The 13,904-nt window shown below is 34.6% G+C and overlaps 1 protein-coding gene across 1 annotated transcript in view; it reads left to right on the top strand.

Annotated features, from left to right (window-relative positions):
• The window catches only part of ARMC4 (armadillo repeat containing 4), a 67,941-nt gene that overhangs the window by 22,981 nt on the left and 31,056 nt on the right, over window positions 1-13,904 (top strand). Inside the window, 2 exon segments of the mRNA XM_014308177.2 lie at window positions 2,600-2,842; window positions 10,366-10,480. Coding sequence (XP_014163652.2) covers window positions 2,600-2,842; window positions 10,366-10,480 — 358 coding nt within the window.

Genomic DNA, 13,904 nt, shown 5'->3' with positions numbered 1-13,904 from the left:
TTATGCTGTTCTGTATGTAGAGCATGTAGAAAGGTTAGAAGGAGTATTAGTAAGGGGTAACATCTTCCTGCTGCCCTAATTTAGTGTACCTTGCTGGATAAGCACATAATGATAGACAAAGACTGGGTAAAATTTAGGAAGATTTCCAGGTTTTACATTCTGGCTTTTTACTGTCCTAAATGAGTTCCCTAACTGTTGGTATACAGATCTATGCTCTTTACTTCCTCTACTGCTGACCTACTGCTTTTTTGCATTCTTAATTGCACAGTAACCTAACTTTTCATATGGATGTATCATTGTTTTCTGTGGATTTTGGGTTTGTGCAGAGCTATCCTGATTTTGGATCAATCAGGGATGAGACAGACTGAATGGCTCTCTCTGTACTTGTAAACTAAAGAGGGCCAAATCTTTCAGGTTTCAGGCTCTATGTTAGGATTATCCATACTGTTTCACTGCCAGCATAAGCCCTTACACAGTGTGCCAGCAAATGCTCTCCCAGACAATGCCCAGACACTCCTTGGGAATGGTGCAGGCAACAGATTGTTCCCATTAGGCAGAATGGGTGAGGCCACCCTGCATTGTGAGGATAAGAGATTTTAGCCATATGGATGCTATGTTGTGCTTCTTGTCCTCAGGGCTAGAGAATGAGCCCTAGCCTGTTTTATTTATTAGTAGAGCTGTAGCCAATAATTCTGTCCAATCTGCAAACAGATTTTTGTTGGGCTACTCACATATCTTTGGCAAGTGCTTGATGCTCACAAAGGTTACTAGCCCGGCGCAGCTCCAACTGAATTCACGTGTTATGTAGTGCTGAGTCTGAAACAGTAAACCCTGTCCAAACTCAAGATGGGAGGCCACTAAAGAAAAGAGAATGAGGATAATATGAAAACACCTAAGTAGATCTGGAGGGATGAGCCTGAGTCTGGCATGAAGCTAGAACTAACAAACCCTGCTGGCTCCTGCAGGTGCACTTAATTATCTCTGAAGTGCTCCAGAGTATTTCCTGTACCTGGAGTCGCTGCTGAGATGTTGTGCTGACTCAGCCGTGAGTGGGTGCCCGTGCCTGTGCCCGTGCCCGTGCCTGTGCCTGCGCAGCTCCGGGTGCAGCTGGTGTAGGAGTGGCCGTTCTGCTCCTGGACACAAGATGGCCCGAGCCAGCAGCAGTGCCTGACAGCAGGCTGCCTGCTGCACAGCCAGCTCACAGCATTCCATCTGTGAAGAAGTTGAAAAGCCAGCAATAATCAGTTTTGTTTTGTTGTTTTTTAAAATTATTTGCTTACTTTATTGCTCTTTTTTTCATGCTGTTGATGTTTACTCTTGAAAAAAATAATGGTAGGGGTTCTTCCAAGTTACAGTGAACAAGGAGAGGAAAATTTCTCTTTAAGCAAAGGTTTGGAAGATGAAAAACAAAAGTTTCTCATTTCTCAGTTACTTTAATTATTATGCTGATAATCCATCTTGGAAAGATTAATTTTCATTGAAACATCTAGTTCTGCCATGAAAATCTCAGAAATTCTAATATTTTTTGTATAAAAAGAAAAGCCACATGAGCAACTAGTTCCTGGAAAATAGTTTTTGTAACTCAAGCAGACATTCACAGAAGCTAGGGGGCTGGGAGGAAAGCACAAATGAGAACTCAGTACTCTCAGAGAAATTTTCTCTGATAATTAGATTATATACAGGTTAGATCTAGCTTGATATACCACATAGAACTGTCAGGGTATATCAGTAGATGTATCAAAAGAAGATGTAGTATTTGTTAAGTGTTAAGAATCCCCTAAGTTTTAAACAAAAAAAAAACCAAAAACCCAAACCCTTGAAAATTATTCCAGCACTGAGGAAAAAATCCTGTTCTGAAAGATGAACTTCTGAGGTTTAGCACACATGTCTTTGTAGGATAGGACCATCAAGATTTTAAAAACCATATTTTTGATTTTGATTCTCAGTATCAAAAGTTCTATGAAGAGTGGGGAAAGTATTAATATAAGAGTCAAGTCAAATTTCTGTTAATTTATATCTTAATTACAAGTTGGAATCTAACATTGTGCTATGGAAATGTACTAGAACTATGGTTCTGACTCAGGAAAATGTAGTGTATTAGGCCTAAACTAAATATAGAACTGCTCAGGGTAAACTCTCTAAAGGCTCATATTTAGTGAAAAGTAAGGGATATCCTTTGGTTTAGAGAGGTGGAGGAAGGTCTGGTACAATACTACTTTATCTATTGTTAACACAGCAGGGAAAAGTGCTGGAAGAAAGGACAGCACATTAATTTCCAGTCTTCTGGTTTGTTTTCAGCTGTTTGTGGGTGTTGCTTCTACATGTCAAATTTAAAAAACCCTCAAACTATTCAGGAGGTTCTTAGACAGCTAAATTGTAGAAATGTAGTTAGAAAGTTAGAGTAAGAAATTAGACTGTATGTCACACTTAGAATAATTGCTTGGAATGGTTTACCTGTATTGGGATTTCTTCAGCAAGATGATTTACACACAGAAGTTAAAACTTGTGCTTCTATTATAATAATACTTTAATTATAAAATTAAGCTTATATTGGTAACATACTGAAAATACCAACTTTGGATTTATTGCTGTCTTTTAGATTTGAGGAATATAAAACCGTAGAAACTTTGGTAACATTGCTGACTGATCAGCCTGAAGAGGTCCTTATAAATGTCATTGGAGCACTGGGAGAATGTTGCCAAGAGGAAGAAAATCGAGGCACCATCCGCAGATCTGGTGGAATTGCACCTATGGTGAACTTACTGACTGCAACTAATCCGGCCCTGCTTGTGAATGTCAACAAAGCAGTGGGAGGTTGTGCAATGGAACCTGAAAATATGGCGTAAGTTATTAATATTCACAGCATTTTAAATATTGAAAAACAGTTCAGTCATTCTGGTGCAAATATATTCAATTCTAATCTGATTTAAAACATTTTTTGCTTCTTGCTTTTTACAGAACTGTGTGGGTTACTTACATCTTACTGTAAGTTTGCTATAGATAAAAAAAATTTTAAGGAAATATATAGAATGTAAAGCTTTTGCATTTTGAGAAAAATCAAATAAACCTTTAGTAAATTGATTTTTGTAAGCTGAAATTCAACATTTCAAACCACCATATTAAAGTGCTGCATGATAGGTCCATGTTTTACACTCTCGTTTTACTTCTGTTCTCAAGTCATTAAAAATAGCCTAAATTAGAGAAAATTATTCTAAAAGGAAATGTACACATTTACTGTCATGATAATAAACTAAATTTTTTGGTGGTAGAATATTACTTGTATTGTATATCTCTTTTGTCCCTCTGCATCATTCCTTTTGTGAACTCAGACGGTTTTGGACCCTTCTCTCCCCTCTTATTCCTTTGTAAAATCAAAGAAAAAGACAGTCTTTGATTTTGTAATGTAGATTTGTACAAATTACAAAGATTGTTGAGTTTTATGATGAAGTGTTTCAGTTAAATGTTGAGGTCGGCATTTGCTGCGCTTACTGTTCTCTTACGAGGATATTTACCTCAAGATTCTCAGCATATTTCCCTCCTTATACATAAAGGAGGTCAGAAAGAGAGTTTTATTAAGCTCCTCCTGTTCTGATTTGCATAATTCACTTGATATTCATATAGCAGTGCAGGGAATTCTTTTCCTGAATAAGGCTTTTGTTTTCATGCTTTGGCTGTCACCCAGTGGCAAAAGGCTGGATGGTACACAACCATAAACATGGGTTGTATGAGCAGTTAGCCATGTAGCATAAAAGTATAAATAAATGAAATCATTTTAATGACAGTTCTCACTAAAAACCAGCCTTTAGCATAATATATTAACCTAAGAGAATTAGCATTGCAAATACTGAGAAACTTAAATGCCAATAAACATGAACTGATATTTTTAAAACCTCAGACATACTCCAGTACTCAGAACTGTCACTTGTAGTATCCAGTATGGATAGCTTCATACTGGAATGTGTTCAGTATAAGCATAAAAAAAATGCAAGTTGCTGCTGAAAATTGTGATAGAACAGAGTCTGTCTTGTCTTTGAGAAGGAGAAAGTACAGGCTTGGGACAAAATTTATATTATAGAGTTTGTAAAGAGTGAACAAAGGAATCAAATACTGAATTTGGTTCATATAAAACATTCTCTGTTGAAGTTCTCAACTTTAGAAATGTTTCTAAAAGTATTTCAAAACATTACCAAGTAAGCAAGATCTTAAGTGTGACTATGCTTTTTGGTAGTACAAAAAATTTATACAAAAATTATTAGCATGACTGTGCCATGTACCTGATGTATTGTGCTAGCTATGCTTGTAGTACTAGAAGAGATAATGCTGCTAGATTTTTACCAAAGCATGATTCATCCTAGTGTGAATAAATTCAGTGAAATTTTAAAAAATGGTGCTTAGTTAAAACATTGACAGCAGTGTAACTGCTGATATGTCTAAATTATTTCCTTGATTGAGTGCTCTGCCTCTCACAGGGCACTTACAAGCAACCTCCCCTCCCACTACTGACCCCCACCTCTCTCTCAAAAAAAACAAGAAAAAGAAAAAAAAAGTCCATTCCTCTCTCTTCTCCTCCTCTCAGATCAGTACAGCAGAAGTTGAAATTTTATCTCCTCATCCAAAATGCTCTCCTTTTGTGGAAGAACAAGTCACCAAAGACATGAAATACACTCGTACACAGAGTCTGTAGTATGACTCTTTTCTGTTTACAAAATTGGAGCCTAAAACAATAAATAGCCTTGTTAGAAACTACTGTGGAGGTCAGTCTCTTTCTGTAAATATTTTCTGAAGTTCTTTATCAAAAAGACACATCTTAACAAGAGTATAGAAATGTGCCAAGATTGCCTTCTAGAAAGAAGCCAAGCAAAGCCACTGGCAGCCTGCACATACATACAGGTGATGAGACTTTCCTATTGCAGCAGGTTGATGCTTAGGTGTTCGTGATCTTTCAGATTCATGCAGCTGGATCCTTATTACATTTCTTATCTCATAATTACTTATTTCTCAGAATGGTTTGTCAGGTTCTAGGTAATCAGTTCTCTACTGCCTTTTTCCTACCAAATTTGGCTGGCAGGTCTGTGGTACAGACAGACTCTGTTTACAGTGTAACTTTTTTTAGTTTGGCATGATAGGAACTTTTAAAATTATGATGATTTTCCTGGATTCTGCTATCATTGACTTTCATATGTAGTAAAATCTAAGCTTTCCTAAGAATTGAGATTTTTCAGATATATTCTTACATTTCATTAGCTGCAAATGTGTTTGACAAAGTGTGGCTTAGATATTAAATATTCAGTTTAGCAGTCTTCTACTTTGAATGTGCTTATCCTTGCAGCTGTAGGTATGTGAAGACCATACAGACCAAGAGTGGAGCTCACATGATTTCTGTAAATGATTCAGATATATAAGGAAGAAGTTGTGATTAGTATAAGAAATAAAACATCATTATGGACTAGAAAAAGCTGAGAATTTTCTATGAAGCAGTGCAGTTAAATTCTGAGGGAAATACTGTGCTCTTATTTTATGTTCTGTGGAAGAAGCTTGCGCTGACAGAGAGACTAATAGATAGGCATAGGTGAATGTACATCTTTTAAATATTTTATTTCTGCCATATTTCCTAGTTAACACTGTGACTCTTACAACTACTGAATGGAAGGTACACCATTGTTACTTTTCTGCACCAATCCTTTACTTCAGGGCAACTTGAAGGAATTACATGATTCTTAGTGACTCTATTGAGCTATTTAAAATAAAAAACACCAGCCAGCTCCTCACAGCCAAAAGTGAGTTGACTGAACTTCCTTACGCTAATGTAGACAGCATGAAGCTGTTCTCCATACTTGGTCCGCTGACCACTGACAGAGATGTTGCTGTTTATTTTTTTAATGTATATTTATCTTTTTAGGAACTTTTTGTGAGTTACTTTTTGTAACTTTCTTTACAAACAAAGGACTAGTGCTTATTCTTTAACTGACACTAGCTTTTCATTTGCCCTTTCCATTTGAAAATCCATAGACTGCATCGCTGGCATTCAAGACTGAATATTATTTTAGCCAAGCAGATGGAGTTTGAGTCATTGGTATATAATACTATTTATCAAAGCAGTCACCAGCCACCAGTGAAAGTTTTAAGAAAAATGCTAAATTGTGGTTTCAAAAAAGATGAGATTACATTCTGACAGAGTAAAACCCTGTAATCTTACCAGTGAGCACAATACAGAGTCAGTATAACTTTGTTTATTTACATTTGTATTTGTGGTCTAAATTGGCAGGCAATTAAACTGAAGTTCTGAAAGTTCTGGTAAGTAACATTTTAGCAGAGAAAGATGATAGATATGACAAACAGATGTCTAGGCTGTGTGTACATATGTGTGTTTAAGCAATTCATGTTGACATTTCTACTGGAAATGTTCAATATTAAGTTTTAACTTGAAAGAGAGGTATTATTTCAGATTAACAGTTTTGCTAATTTCAGGTATATTTAAAAAAACAAAGTAAATTTCTAGAATTGCAAGCCCCATCTTGCTCATAATGTTCAATGATATAATGATAATGAGATTCTTAAATAATGTGAGAAGTCTTCATTGCCTGTGAACTCAGAACAAAAGTAATTTTAAAAAATTATCTTAAGTTGACCAATCTACGCTGGTCAAATAGCAAATACCAATTCACTGTAGCCTAAAAATTTCAGTAATCTCTGAATGGGTTTAATTGCAATAAAGTTATTTGCCCATAAGACCTATTCTGTGTACACCATTCATATGTTCTGTGTTGGAAGCAGGAAGATGTTTTGGTCCTACACCTTGCAGCTGCCTTTTGGTAGGAGTGATGATGCCAGCTGAAAATATCCCTTCACCTCTGCTCTGATCATGTCTGGCCAGCACAGGAGCCCATGACAGGAGTGCCTCTTCAGCCAGTTCTAACTGCCATTGCAATTTCTTTTGGTTGTTTTGAGGTGCAGAATAATATTCTAAATTATATCATTATAATTACTATATTATATAATCACTATATTATATAATCACTTTATTATAAATTAAAATTCTGAATTATATCTATTCTCAATTATATCAGTGATCAAACAAGATCAGTCTGTGACACAGAGCTTTGAATTAGAGGAGGTGGCCCAGTTTTATTGTGCCTTGGCTATGCTAAGGAATAGAGGCACAACAGTTCAGAATCTGGGCTCTTGCTTTTGAACTCCACATATTCATCTATTGTTATGTATTTACAGTGAAGGACCAAGTGGCTTACAATAAAGTTTGCATTTCTACTGTGAGTGAGTTTCATGCCTGTTAGGATTTTGACTATTAATAGTGTTCTGTACATTAAATACATTACATATACAAATACATACATACAAAAGCAGATCAACTATTCCATAAAGCATTTGAATATTAAAGTATTAAATATTTAAGACTTTTATATCAACTAAATATTGTATTATTGCAGCTTTTATGAGATTCCATTCAGCTTTCAAATAAAATGTTTTGCATTTTTATTTAAAAACATGTCTTTTAACAGTCCCTTGAGTGGTTGCTTGCTCCAAATTTTAGTGTAGGTTAATTTTATCAACAGAATATCAACAAATTCTAATAATATAAATTACTTAAGTGACTGAAGCCACAGAGTGAATAATGTGCTAACTATGGATGAATACAGAATTGAATGCCAACCAAAGTAATTTTTATGTTACATTTGCTTGTATTTAGTGTGGTAAGAAGCTTTATTACTTCATCCTGCTAATAATATTATAATACATTGTGGGAAGAAAATTGGATACAAAAACTATATATAAAAGCAAATCATAATGTTGTTTAGCATTATGCCATCAAAGCTAGAATTTTCAAGATTACAGGTCTATTTTCCTCTCTTTATTTTTGTAAAGAAAACTGAATGTGTATTTTTTGTCAGATTAAATTGGAGTTTTTACATAGGAAGGAAGTTAATGTCTAAGCACTTTTATAGAGGAAACATTTTTCAGGACCATTTATTTTAGTGTTCCCTTTGCTGTAAAGGCAAATGCACTCATTCAGCACCCATTTTCTTCATCTGCTGGATTGTGTAGTGAAACCATAGAAGATTAAAAAATTGAACTTTTTAGCATTGCTTTCTATGGCAAGTGTATGTTCTCAGGAAAATGAAAATAAGGTTTGTTCTTGCATGGTGATTACACAATTACAATTCTTCCAGAATGAGAATTTAAGAGCATCATCCCTGTATGTAGAAGTATTTTTATTTGTGTTAGTCTGCTATAACTGCAAGTAATCAGTGATGAACAATGCAGTTTGGAGGTTTTATTGTTTTGTTTTTACTGTTTCCTAGTTTGATTTGATGCATATTGAATGGTCAGAGAACTATACTTTCATATAGTCTGAGCTGGATTCTGTTGATCTAAGACAACTGGTCTTTCCAGCCTTAAAGCAGAAGGCAAAACTCTTCTTCAGCAAATTAGTGATAGAGTTAGGCTATTTTACCTTGAAATACTGAAGACCAGAAAACTGAAAAGAAAATGAAAGTAAACTTCCAATTGAAAAGGAAGCTTTAAAAGAAATAGAAAGATAAATCAAGCCTAGAGGTTGTTTTTTTAAGTGTGGTGGAAAAATTGGAGCTCAGTGTTTGGCTACTATCCTTGATATTTTGATATTTTTTATATACTTGTTGGAGCTGGATCATTTATATTTAGGCCCTCTTGGGAGGAAGTACCTTATGTTGGTAAATGATCAGTACTCAGCTTGACTAGAGGAAAGATTCATGGGTTCTTTTTAATTAAATCCAATATAGGAAAAAATTCTTTCTGAAATGACAGGAGAGTAATGTTAAAATTGCTTAAAAGTGTTTGGGTTTTAAAGGGACTTAAAAGTTAGTTTTGAAGCTTTTACTTAAGTTATTATTACTATGTCAGGATATATGTGTAATTGTGTAGTTTATGCTCCTGTTGTTTTATTTTGTTAAGACTTCTGAATTTGTCGGTTTATGCTCCTGTTGTTTTATTTTGTTGTGTTAAGACTTCTGAATTTGTCCTTTGATGATTTTCTTGCAATTGATTTGGAGCTGAGTGAGTAAAATAAGCTATACTGAAACTGGCAGATCTTTAAAGTTTTGTAGCTTAACCATAGCTTTGTTCAAAAAGTATTATTTTGAAAAACATAGTTGTTTAAACAGTTTGCATAAAAATCTTATGAATAAAGTCCTTGCTTATTTTAGACAGACTTCATGTCCTTATTTATTTTTTCTGCTTCAAATGATGATAGAATTACACACAAAGTTAATTTTATAGCTAGGTTAAAATTTCCTGGCAAAGCATATATAGTGAACACAAATGAGATGCTTTACCTGCTGTTTTTTAAGCTCTCTTAAAAATGTGTTTTGAATTCTCTTGCATTTACAATTAAAGCTAGAAACGCATTATATGCAATGGAATTTTTTGCTTTTGAGGTTAGACGGTGAAGGTGTGCTTACTTCTCTTCAGCTCATCTGCTTTGAGCTTAACATAATTTTTTTGAAAAAAGGCATGTTGGTAAAGGCTAGGAAGTTTTGTCTGACCTTCCTTTCCATTTAGGATATTCATTGGAACCTAATGTGAGGTTATGATCCCCAAGCCTGATTGATACATAAACATAACCCAGATACTGTAGAGATGATTTTGATGCTGATTCATTTCTCAGTTAGTCATGAAGATACTTTGATTATAGTATGTTTAAATAGTTATAACATAGTGCTCAGTGTTGGTCTTGTTAGGAAGGAGCATATGGGAAACAAGTTACACGTTATTCATGCCCAACAAAGGATGCTCTGTAGTGTGACCATTTTAATTTCTAATGCTTGATTAGAAACATAGTTTTTTAAAATATGTCATAGAGCAAGGTAAATACATTAAGCATAGACTGAATAAAAAGTTAAGTACATAGTTTTGGGCATAAATATTTGTTTTGGAAAGTATTTGTTACTATATGAAAGAAGCCACTATGCTCAAACTCAGATTTCACTTTGCATGTAGATCATTAAAAAGTCACATGCTTGTTTTCACATTTATGAGTTCTGGTTATAATGTAGCTTACTTTATCTTCTGTAAGTACTCTGAATGACAGTGCTGGAAAAAAATAAATAGCATTAATGAGATTTAGTTAGAAAACATTCTGTCTTTACATCAGTTATTGGCACCCATCTGTTGTAGTGGGCACTGTTTGTGGAGTATGTTGATGGTGATTAGCTGACAATAAAACACAAGCATTTGCATAAAGCAAAACAGTATGTCAGAATGATGCCAGTATTTCTTAGAGCAGTGTTCCAAACAAACTGATATAATTTGAGATTCAACATTGTATATTCCATAATTAATGATCCCTTTTTTGGTCTGTTTCTGCAATAGGATAATTGACAGTCTAGATGGAGTCCGCTTGCTATGGTCATTGTTGAAAAATCCTAACCCAGATGTTCAAGCAAGTGCAGCTTGGGCTCTTTGTCCTTGTGTTGAAAATGCTAAGGTAAGAAAGTATTTGAAGTAACAGTTTTGTTATATATATTCTCATATAATTTTTATATTTTAATAATTTCCAGCAATACTTTGCTGTTTGCTGCTTACACTCTCTTTATTTTATTCTGTTAACTGCTTAAAAAACATGTGTATTTACTTTTCAAAAGTCCTCCATTTAGCACCCATTATATAATCTGTTTTGCTTTTACAGTTTTCTGTATTGACAAATAGATTTTAGCAACTTATCAGTACCTAAGCTTACTGTTCCCAATAAAGCATGATGAAAATTTGACAATGCTGAAAACAGAAAGCTTCTACTCACAGGCTATGAATAGCATGGGTAGTTCTAGTTGTTCTCCACTGTGGTCTACTTCAGCTGTGTTCTCAGGAGACCATGATTTGGTTTTAGAGCATATTTTAGACTCTGTGCCAATGTAATCTTCAGGTTTTCTGCTCAGACTGCCAACAAAAAGTGCCAGTTGTGAATAGTGGTGGTTGTGCAGGTCAGTTGTGTACAGAAGACTGAGCTATTCATTTACTTCATGTCAGTTTCCAAATACAGATAAAATAGTGAGGATAAACTGCAAGTCATCTCTCTGAATTCTTAGCATTGACATATGATAAAATAAATGGGCAAGGTTTTCTTTCCCATTAGAAGTTTCCTAGAGTGCTAACTTTATACCTTTATCTTTGTACTGTACTAGCTTCCATTTCTGATTTACCTCTATATTTAATGAAACATTTGCATCTTTTCTCTACTATACAAAAAATATATATCCTTCTACACTGGATTTGAGATCCTGACTATGTAAAGAATAGTAATTCCTTCAAAGTGCAAGATATCTGTGGCATCCTTTGCAGGCAGTTTCCTGTTTGGGATTGAGCACTGTGTGGCTGCTATTAATTTATGTAGATGATTCAATGATACAGATATAGAGATATAGAGATATATAGATTTATAGTGAGAAAAATTGGTGTTGTTTTTTATAACTAAAGCATTTTTTATTTCTTCCCAATGATTTCTACAATGGCTGTTGCTTGTCATTTTTCACACATGCTGGTTATTCTGAATTATCTTTTCATCCTTTTTTTTTCTAAAAGTGCACTCTAGTGCAGTAAAGTTTTTTGGTGCCTAATGGTACAGTCTAAACATCTCTTCTCTGTAAAGATACGAATACAGCTGCCTCTCTCTTGAACAATAGTGCTATAACTGAATGTTAAAATACTATTTGATCTCAGTACTGAGGTAATACTTCCTATGTGTAAGACTCTGCAACTTGAAGTGCCAGAGTAGAACTGCTCATTGGTAGAACTTCCACTAAAAGCACTTTTTCAGAAACTAAGGGAATAGAGGACAACTACTGAAATTATGCATTACATGGATGTTTTTCTTCATTTTTTCCCTGGGGTGTTTGATGAGTGCAAGCTATGTACACCCTTAGTGTAGCTATTCTCTTTTCATCTCTCTTGGCTGCCTGCCCTAATGCTAATCTGTGATCCCACAAAGAGTTCTTTGTGTGACACTGAGGCCAAGTGGCTCCCTGAAACAAACCTACAATAATACCCTTTCCGCTGACACTGAATAGAAAGAAATATGTATAAAGCAGCAACTACAGCCACACTGAGGAAGTGCAGCAACTATTTCTATCTAAAGAGAATTTGGCGTTTTTTTGTTCAAAGTTAATATTATTCAGCAATTTACACGATCTTCCAAGGAGCAGTTTGGTTTATGCAGTGCTTGATTCAAAAGCAGTAATAAGTACACAACTTTAAAGGGTAATGTGTGTTCTGGCCTTTCTAAGCCTGTACTTGGGACTGTGTTTCAAATAGCTGTGAGAATGGAGTCTGTTTTCTTTTTGTGTTCTTTTGTGGAAGCTGTAAGGGTTCTCTTCTGTGTTGTGGAGGTTCACAGATGAAATTGAATTCGTTAGTAGTATCATAAACAAATTTTTATAACAAGTTAATGCAGCATCCATTTTTCTGCACAGATATTTTCATTTTACTACCAACTTAAAGGTTATTTTCTGTATTTTAAAAATCTTAGAAGCTAATAAAACATTCTGATAGGGCAGTTCTTTTGTAGTATGTGATTATATGTTTCTTTTTCATGCTTACTCTCACCATAATCTGCTTAAGAGTACTTCCCATAGAATAGAATTTTATCAGTATGATGTAGCTAAGTGATACTGTTTGTTACAAAGGAATTAAAGGAATTATCTTAATAGAAGCAGATTGTTATTAATGAACTCCTTACTTCCTAAAGGAAAAATTACTACTGCAGGCACATTGCTAGTAGCAAAGTGTAAGTGCAGTGTCCAAGAAATACAAATGATTATGAAAAATGAGTAAGAGAAGTCTACTCAACTCTGTTGATGTTGGAACAGCAATATTTGGTTATGATGCTTCTTTGAAAAACAGTACTTGTAATGTTCTCCCAACATACATCAGCCCAAACATAAACATTTGGAGAAATTCTACAAAGATGTAATTTGGGCTATTATAAAAATCATCCAAATGCATTGTGCCAATAAAAGGAACACTGCCAACTTGAGTCTGTATGAAAATTCTTATTTCCTCACAGAGAAACTTTCTACTAGAATGTTTAAATAAATTAAAAGGAAAAAAGAAAAGGGAAAAAAGTTCTAGCGGTTATTTTCTGTCCTCATATTTAGTAGAGTTTTGGGTGCAAACATTAAAATGCAAATGGCAATATCAGGCATCATGTTTTTCTGTCCCATGTGCCTGCATATAAACTTTCAACTTGCAATTTTAGCCTTGCTATAGCTACAACAGTGAGGCTTTCTCAAAGAACTTCATTAAGCCATTTATGTATAGAGTTGTCCTGGTTTCAGCTAGGGTAGAGTTAATTATTTCTCAGTAGCTGTTACAGTGCTGTGTTTTGCCTGTCAAAATAATTTAAATAAAGAGTCAGAGACTGGGGGTTTGAAAATCAAGAGAGAGAAAATTACTCTGTTTTCTCAAAATTTACCTGTGGAATGACATCTCACCTTTTTCTGATATACTGTGGTTTCAGTTCTATAGGAGACTATCATGGGTGGGATGAAAGATGAGACATCTAAAGTTGTCTGTGTATCTGTGTATTTATTTCATTAGGGGAAAGAGAATGCCCATGCTGAGACAAAAAAAAAAAAAACAAACAAACAAAAAAAAAAAAAAAAAAAACAAAACCAGGTTTAAGAGGGAAGGGTCACAAAATGGGTATGTGTGAAAGTCAATTAGTTTTCAGTCCTGCAGCAGTATTATATAATGAGGAAGTGAGTTTTGCAGCCAACCAGCCTAGAGTTAACCTAGGAGTAGAAAATACATTGCTGATGACCTATTCTTACATAGATTTTCCTTGTTATGGAAAGTTTAACATAACCATATGTATAAAACCACAGAGAGCATTTCTTTTCTAAGAATAACAAAGAAAT

The sequence above is a fragment of the Geospiza fortis genome, unplaced genomic scaffold (assembly GCF_000277835.1).
Source record: "Geospiza fortis unplaced genomic scaffold, GeoFor_1.0 scaffold75, whole genome shotgun sequence".
Taxonomy (NCBI): domain Eukaryota; kingdom Metazoa; phylum Chordata; class Aves; order Passeriformes; family Thraupidae; genus Geospiza; species Geospiza fortis.
Note: the sequence above shows the minus strand (reverse complement) of the source record. Positions and strands in the feature narration are given on the sequence as shown.